Source organism: Epinephelus fuscoguttatus, linkage group LG19 (assembly GCF_011397635.1).
Source record: "Epinephelus fuscoguttatus linkage group LG19, E.fuscoguttatus.final_Chr_v1".
In the NCBI taxonomy this organism is placed as follows: domain Eukaryota; kingdom Metazoa; phylum Chordata; class Actinopteri; order Perciformes; family Serranidae; genus Epinephelus; species Epinephelus fuscoguttatus.
In genome coordinates, this window is record NC_064770.1 from 32,683,222 (window position 1) to 32,692,009 (window position 8,788).

Genomic DNA, 8,788 nt, shown 5'->3' on the forward strand with positions numbered 1-8,788 from the left:
CTGTGTAACGAGTGACAACATGAAAGTGAAAAGTGACATTATGAAACAAAAAGTGGCATGAATACTTGGATAAAGTAGTAGTAGTAAAATAACATCTGTTGTAAAATAAGGGTGAAGTTCTACAAAACGAATCAAAACTTAGCAAAAATAAGAATAAAATAACAGAGTCCAAAAACCTGAGGTAGCATTTTAGCCCTCTCTGTTATCTCGTCTCAAAGTCAATGGGTTTTTGGTTAGATGAAAAAAGGTCTGTGGTTAAACTAAGCTGAAGAGACTTTCACAGTTTGTTCTACGCCAAAAAAATGTGAACAAAGCTTTTACATGTCTTAAAAAGACGTTTGCTAACAAGTGGCTCAATGAGACTACAGAACGTCATCATGCGGAAGGCAGCTTTAGAACCTTGTAATGTTGAATGCAACTGTGGTGTAGTTCATTAATAGCCCAACGTTAGTTTTGTAGTTCTGGTTGCTGCATTTAGGCCTCAAAAATCCTAAAAGTGGTGTTTACTTGTGAAGACTATCTTTCTGAACAAAAGTAACATAAATGTTTGTTGCTTATTCTCTGCAATAATTTACATATGGTAGACACTTCTTTAACATGTTAGAGCTCCTCATTCATTCATTTTCCGTAATCCACTTATCCTGTTAAAGGTCATGGGGGGCTGGAGCCTATCCCAGCTGACACTGGGTGAGAGGCAGGGTTCACCCTGGACAGGTCACCAGACTATCACAGGGCTGACACATAGAGACAGACAACCATTCACACTCACATTCACACCTACGGGCAATTTAGAGTCACCAGTTAACCTGCATGTCTTTGGACTGTGGGAGGAAGCTGGAGCACCTGGAGGAAACCCACACTGACACGGGGAGAACATGCAAACTCCACACAGAAGGGCTCCCCCACCCTGGGATTGAACCAGCAACCCTCTTGCTGTGAGGCTGTGTGCCCTCACATTAGAGCTCCATATTGATGAAATAAAGTAAAGCATTAAATATGATGTGTAATTAATCTTCCCTTCATCTCTCTCCTCTGTAGCTTCACTGCTGTGGACTGACTGGAGTCAAGATGGTTGAGGTGGTTCAAAAGACCTGTCCTGACCCAGCAGGGTTCATTGAGCACTTCAAGATGGACGTAAGTTAGTGCCAAGAAATGAAGCTGGAATATATGTGAAGTGTTCTTAGTACACTAGTATAATGTATAGTGACTGAATAAATGAACCCTTCTTGTTCCCACTACTGGAAACTGAACAGCTGTGCTCTGTAGACTGTGGGTCAGCTACATTACAGAGGGCACTAACAGTTTCTCCTTGGTTTTCCCCACAGAGCTGTCCTGTGACCATCGCAACGGTCTTAGACAGCAAAGCGTCACTGGTGATGGGCCTCTTTGTTGGAACTGGAGCTCTTCTGGTAAGGAAATGTGTTGCGTGTCTATACTTGGATGCCATAAATAAAGTTAAGGTTTTAGGTGAAATAGGCTAATAAAAAAAAGATTATTTATCAAACAAAAACATTAATTTGCATTTTTTTTTTTTTTGCTGTTTGGCCTTTAGAATCACATGTATAAATTAAGAATCACTCGGTGCAGTTCATCGTCAAGTGCAACAGAACATCGATGAGAGCAGAGATGTACCTAAGATGCTACTGAACTGTGTAGAGGCCAGATACAGATCATTTGCCTTGTTGTGCTTTGATTGGCTGATTCTACATTCAAACGTTTCACACCAAGACTTAAGACCTTTGCACACTGACAGTCTTTTCATATGCACAGAAACGTTCAGCACAGAAACCGTGCACCCTGACCCAGATGCGTTACATTTTTGGACTCGTTGCGAAAATTTGCAGCATGAGACAAAATGAAAAGACACATGTCCTTACTCTCTGTTGGTGCTCTCTCCCCGTCTTGCACTTGGCACCACAGCTGAAGGGTCTGAGCTGTCCTCCCTCTCTGTCTCCACACCGTTGCTCCTGCTGTCTCTCTCTCTCTGTGCAGTCCACGTCCTCCTCTAACCTGTTGAAAGCAGGCTATCTGAGTTATGAAAGGAAATGGTGCGACTCGTTCCCTCCTCTTGTTGTGGATGTGTACCGCCGCCACATTTTTTGAACTTTGAAGGTTGCTGAAAAAATTTAACCTGTTTTGAAAAATTTGACACACGAAGGTTTCTGAGTCAGTGTGCAAAGGTGACTGACACAACATGAGGTCGTAGAATCTTTAGACATGTGACAATGTCGGACGAGGTCTGTACCATATTTCATGTAATCCGCAGGCTAAGTTAGTGACCATGGTAAACATTGTCCCTGCTTAAAGACTGTTGTCTCAAAGGAATACTTCACCTGCACAATGACCATTGGTATATAAATTACTCACTGTGTGTGTGTTACCTTGGATCTGTGAAGAAAACTTTTCTTGCCACCACTGTGAACGGAAAATCCAAAAAATGTGAACAGCAGCAAAACTATACCAAAACATCCAACATTACAAACTCTCACAACTCATTAAGGAAAGTACTCAAGTAAGCAAATACAAGTTGTGAAGAAGACCTCGTTTTTTATACCAGATGAGGTGCTCAAAGTCCAAATATGCTGTGTCATCAAGGTCTTCTTGAATCACTTAGTCTGGTCCCTCCCCTGGGACCACTTTGCCTTGGGAGACCCTATTAGAGGCACAGCTTCCAGGTTCACAGGGACACGCAAACCCCTCCACCATGTTACGGTGGCCCCCTCCGGCTTGGAAGAGAGTTACTGCCTCAAGCGAGGGAGTTTAAGTATCTCGGGGTCTTGTTCACAAGTGAGGGCAGAATGGAGCGTGAGATGGAACGGCTGGACCGTCGGGGATAAAAGGGAGCTGAGCCCGTAGGCTATTGGTCCACCTACGTCCCAACCCTCACCTGTGGTCATGAGCTCTGGAAAGAAGGAGATCGTGGATACAACTGGCTGAAATGAGTTTCCTCCGTGGGGTGGCTGGGCTCAGTCTTACCCCCAATTTCCACCAGATGCGTGTTGGTTGCGTCTGTGCTCCGGCACGGCAGCGGAGCCTATAGGATTCAATTCTAGTCAATGTGTGTGTTTCCACCGGCTGCGGCTGTGATGTGTTCCGGCTCCATCTCAGCTGCGGCACTCCGGAGCCCCCCGCAACAGATATGCAGGACTTCTATTTTTGCCAGACGCCGGAGCACAACGCAGCAATTCAGCACAGAGCAGATCGTGTGGGGCAGGAAGTCGTGCACAGAAACAAAATAAAACATCCGGTTAATTTTCAAAATAAAATACACAGTGTTCACGGCGGATCATATTTCCCTGCACTACACCTTGAAAACATCATAATGGGCTGAGGCAGGCCTGAAGTCAACAGGTCAGAGGTTTTCAGACGTCATTTCACCCCGTTGACACCATGGACGAGGAGATATTAATCATGGAGGTGCACTGAGATGTCTTCTGGTGGAGCTGCAGCGCTCCGCACAGCAAACGCAGCCGGTGGGTGTTGCCTCCTGGGCGCCTCCTGTTAGAGGTGTTTCGGGCATGTCCCATAGGTAGGAGAATCCGGGGCAGACCCAGAACACGCTGCAGGGATTACATATCTCATCTGGCCTGGTAACACCTTGGAGTCTTGGAAGTTTTGCTGTTGTTAAAAGTGGACCCCGATTACTGCAGTTCACAAAGAATGTTTTTTTTTTGTTGTTTTTTTTTTGGATTCTCCGTTCACCGTGGAGGCATGCGAGAAAAACAAATTCAAGGTAACACACACTGAGTAACTGATAAACAAATGGTCATTTTGTGGGTAAGGTACTCCTCAAAGTTCAGTCTCACATAGCTGCTAATGTAGCTGTACACTGTTAAGTTTTGTTATAAATGAAAGCACATTCCCAGCCACCATCACCACAACCCTTCCTGTTCATTGTGCCTTGAAAATGATCATCCCCAAAAACCCAAACAATTAGGCTTATTTAAACTGTACTGTGGACATTAATCTATACTGCATACAACACAGTTCACAATGTTAAACTATCCAGCATCCAATGAGTATCAAAAACAGCTCAGTTGGGTTTCTTGCAAACAGACAAGCCTTATTTTGTCTTTTGCTTTTGTTGTTGATGAAGTGAAGAACCGTGTCCTAATCACTCTACCCTCCCCCCCCCCTTCTCTCAATCAACACTCCTCCCCCTGTCTTGCTTTAATTTTATTTCATTCTCCCCGGCTTTGGTTCCTAAAGTTCATAGCTCTGATTTGCAGCACAACTCTGAGCAAAAAGATCCATCAGGCCAACTCATCACCTCAGTACATCATCCTGACTCACTCCACTCCGAACCTGGCCAATCCTCAACCATCGCAGGTTGACGGATTTGTCTCCACCTCCTACCCCTACCCCTACCCCAACCAGGACCCGGTCGTCTTCACCCCTCTTCCTGTGGCCAACATCCCTGTGGCTCAGTCTTAGTGCGCTCCTGCTGGTTTTCACTCTCACTTTCATGCTGCTCTTGATTTTATTCCACGACGCACTGTCATTTAGTTTTTATCCATTCTCTTCACATGCTGAACATTAGCTGCATGGTCACTGCAGCGTGTCTTCAGCTCCCTTTAAAAGGAAAAATCCACCCTAAAACCTACAGCGCTATCACAACACCACCATATCTACTGGAGCCGTTGTTTTTGAAGTAATTACATATATTCACACAGATTTTCGGCCATGTTTGTAACAGCTTCTCCCCCATTAGCTGGAAAGCAATGTTTGTTTTTGATTTCCCACCAGTGAAGAAAGCAGCTTTCTTGCAGCCTAATTTATTTTAATATTTAAAGAAATACTTCACCCTCAAATGATCATTTGTGTATCAATTACCCATCCCGTGTTTTGTCAAATTTGTGAAAAGGATTGGTTTCTTGCATGCTTCCTGTGAACGAATAATCAAAACATTGTGTCCAAATATCCATTTACAAACTCCGAAAACTCATGTAGCATAATCGAAGTCTCATTTATCCAGTTGTATGCTCAGTACTCCCCAAACAGACGGAGCTTTCTGACCGGAAACTGCATTGAAAGTTTAATTCATCTATGCTCTCGTCTCAGCCAGACTCCATTGACAAAACAGTAATTTTACACAGCTGAACACAGGAGCTGCTGATCAACCACCGCACTGATCAGTTAGTTTGTTTGTGTTATTGTGTGACTTTGGTAAATTTCAACTAACACCAAAGTCACACAATAACACAAACAAACTAAGTGAAAGAGGCAGCAGTAGACCAGCAGCTCTTGTGTTCGGTGATGTACAAATACAGTTTTTGTCAATGGACTCTGGGTATGAAGAGAGCACTTTCAGGTCAGTCCCCTGACAAAAAGAGCTGTCTGCTTGGGAAGTACTGAGCATAGACTGTAAAAATGTAGTCTCGCTCACCAGACCTTTCTCAAGAAAAGAAAGGTCTGGCTGGGCTGACTCTCACTTTAAGACTGGAGAAAAAAAAACACCCCGACTGCTTGTATTTCTTTCAACCAATCACAATCGTTCTGGGCGGTGCCACAGCAATGGTGCGCTTGCAAAAATATTGCCGGGGGGAAACAGGTTTTGGTGTAACACGCCCACAAAAATATCGCCCATACAGGACGCGAACCATGGCAGAAAAAAGGCTACATCCCCGCAAGATCAAACACCGCAAAAGTTAGTAAAGGACGTGTTGAAAACTGCTACACAACCGGAGGTGGTATGGCGGGACTTCAGCGGGTGGCTCGTTCCACCCAATGAGAGGCTGATCTTTGCAGTGAACTTCCGCCCACTCAGACTAGTAAAAATGAGACCTGGATCACACTGCACGAGTCGTGTGACAGTTTCAAACAGATGTTTTGATATAGTTTTGCTGCTGTGAAAATGTGGACCCCTTTGACTTCAATTCCATCAAGAGTTTTCAGTTTTTGGATTCGTCTTTCACAGTGGAGTGAGGTTGCAACAGTGTGAGAACGGTGTGAGAATTTTTCAGTATGAGTCTCAGAAAATATTGCGGTTTCTAAATATCATATTACTGTAATTGAAACCTGACACATTTTTTTTTAATGTAATTGTGTGTGAAAAGCCTCCCTTTTCAAAATAACTAAAGGTGAGATTCTCAGTCCTCTTGCATTTTTTCAATACTGTAGATAAGCCAATGTATACTATATGGTAATTGTCAAATTTCATACTACTGTATACAGTGGAATTTGTATACCGCTGCAACCCTATCATGCCGGCATTCAAATTCAACGTAACATGAGGTGTTAGTGAAGATTCTCAGTCATCCAGGTCATGGAAATCATAAGTGCTGTATTGTAGGCAGCTGGACTTAACTGAGATTCTTGAAGACATTTCGCCTCTCATCCAAGAGGCTTCTTCAGTTCTAACGATGCCACACCAAAGGCACGAAATGTCCTCAAGAAACTCAAGCAAGTCCAGTTGCCTATGATACAGCACTTACAGATAACATGAGGTGATGCATTGATATACAAATAGTCATTTGGAGGGTGGCATGGTAATGAGGTATCCTAGAAATCTAGACCCAAATCTAGAAAGACTTAGGGTCTGGCTATGAGTAATGCAAATGGCCCAACTTGAGGGGCGGCACCAAGCATGCATTTGAAAATATCACTGCAGCAATTGGATAACACTACGACCAATCAGAACAATACACGGGGTGACGTATCCAGAGCTTAGCTACCAACGGAGCTAACTGGTAGATTAGACTCTTGCCATATCCGGTCAGCAAAACAGCAAAAACATCCTTCTTGCAAAGGAAAGATTCGAGCGCCGTCTTCTGTTCCTCTTTTAGAGAAAAAGCCAAGTCTAACTCGTTCATTGTAGCGGCCAAAGCCGTTTCAAACAGCTGGTGTTCATCCGTAGCCATCTTGCAATGTTTACTGACTGATTCCGGACTTCGCCGTTGCAGCGCTGTCGTCATCTGTTTAGCTCGCCTCTGGCCCGCCTATATCAGATACACCGATGTGATTGGTGCAGCTCGGCTCCAACGGCATGGGTAATGAGCATCATTACTGATTGCCAGAGTGACTCGCTGAGCAAATTCAAATTGTGCTCTCGCGAGAACTCTGGATTTCCAGGGTAGTAATGCAGTGCAAATAAATGAATGAATGGTCATTTGGAGGGTGAAGTATTCCTTAAATCTGTATATCTACAGTTAAAGACTTCATATTCAGGGTTGGATTTTTCCTTCAACTTGTTCCTCATTAACCATTTTGCCTTTTTAGTTCCACACGAGTTTCTTTGTGTAGCTGCATGCAAATTGGTAGCGTGGGCTGGTATCTGTCTCACACTAACTCATCCTGTGGCTGGTTTGATCCTGGAGGTGATGAAGGAGCAGAAAGCACGTTGGTCACCACACCGCTCTTTGTTGCATCTCTGCACTTTACTTCCCCTCCTCCCTCTGTGTCTGCACGACAGATTGTTGCCCTGGTCTGCGCCAGTGTCCTCCTGAAACAGACCAAGAGAGAGCAGCGGGAGACGACTGCATACTATTCCGCCGTGTACTAACAAGAGAACCCGGGTTTCAACCCTTAACCTCCCCCGACTCATCAACGGAGACCATCGCTGGAATTCAAGCTCAACCAGTGAATAAATGTGTACGGATTTCTCTCTCTATGTGAGCTACTGATCACACCGACTTTAGAGCTGAGCTAGACTTTTATATTGTATCCCAAAACATCACACTGTGATTATAATTTCATTCATTGTGAGCAGGAAAAAGACCTGCTTTGTTCAGAGCTGCTGACAACCATCAATATTTGATTTTATATTTTTAAATAACCACGCAGTAACTCTTGGTGAAATGGATGTTGCTTATAATTAGCTATCATTCATCGAGCTGGAAACTGTCACCGCTCGACAGCAGGCGCGTCGCAGCCTGACAGGCCTCTACATCATTGCATATGATAAGTAATCTGAAGATGAAAACACATCCGTTCGATACCAAACTCATGAGGATGAGAGTGAGAGACTTTTTGTTTAAACTTCTACACGTCTGTTACACATTTCAGCGGTTCTGTTAATAAGCACCTTAATGACACTGCTGCTGATGTGTCGTGCCTTTGTCTGTTGAGTTAAAGACTCACTGAGCCATCAGCAAATATCTCTGTGTTAGAAATGTGTGTATAAATGCACAAGGGATCATTTTCTTTCAAATCTACTTCAAGTGTTCATTTCAGGCTACGTTAAACGATAGGGTTTACCACTTGAAACAGTAGCATCGTCACACCAGCTATTTAGGATGTCAGGACAGTTAGCTTCACTTTCTTGCCATTTCTCTTTAATTCTTTAGAGGTGTAATGATATATTAGTACAAGTAATGTATCTGTTACCGTAACTTTGCATTCCTTTTTATTTTTTTTATTCATGATTATACGTCCAGAGGACATTCTTGGGTGTGACAGAAATATTCTGCAGGCTCTCCACAGGCAGCAGGTACTGTTTGAAGCTGTTAAACTGACTGTACAAACATTGCCAAGCGGCATGCTTCAGAGCTGTGACTCATTAAAGTGCTGCCTTCCTGTTAATGCTGGTTTGACACAAAAGGGAAACACATTGCCATTAACGGTCATTTCTGTTAAACGTTTTCATTCCCTCATGTTCCTGCCAAAAGCTTGTGACCAAATAGTTGTACGATAAATCCTCTATTTAGAGAGGATTGCTTGTTTTCTTTCTCTGTACCTTGTAGTACTAACTGTTGCATTGCACTGTTTTGTTTTTAAATAAATATTTTATGGAGGGTTTCTCCCTGTTCTTCAGAGAGACTTGTGTACTTGTTATTTACATAAAACAAAA

The 8,788-nt window shown here is 43.5% G+C and overlaps 2 protein-coding genes across 4 annotated transcripts in view; one reads left to right on the forward strand and one right to left on the reverse strand.

The window, feature by feature from the left end:
* srebf2 (sterol regulatory element binding transcription factor 2) overlaps positions 1-8,788 on the reverse strand; it is a 597,702-nt gene that overhangs the window by 114,163 nt on the left and 474,751 nt on the right. The gene's annotated exons all lie outside the window — the stretch shown is intronic.
* The window catches only part of zgc:65811 (uncharacterized protein LOC393524 homolog), a 635,041-nt gene that overhangs the window by 12,485 nt on the left and 613,768 nt on the right, over positions 1-8,788 (forward strand). The window contains exons 7-9 of one of the 3 annotated variants that reach the window (XR_007447990.1): positions 1,039-1,134; positions 1,326-1,409; positions 4,210-6,689. Coding sequence is in view for 2 of the 3 variants with exons in the window: in XM_049562087.1 (XP_049418044.1) it covers positions 1,039-1,134; positions 1,326-1,409; positions 4,210-4,434 (405 nt within the window). In the remaining variant the exon portion in view is untranslated. Of the gene's footprint in view, positions 1-1,038; positions 1,135-1,325; positions 1,410-4,209; positions 8,756-8,788 lie in introns of those variants that run through there. The other 2 variants (XM_049562087.1, XM_049562089.1) reach the window with 2 other exon arrangements.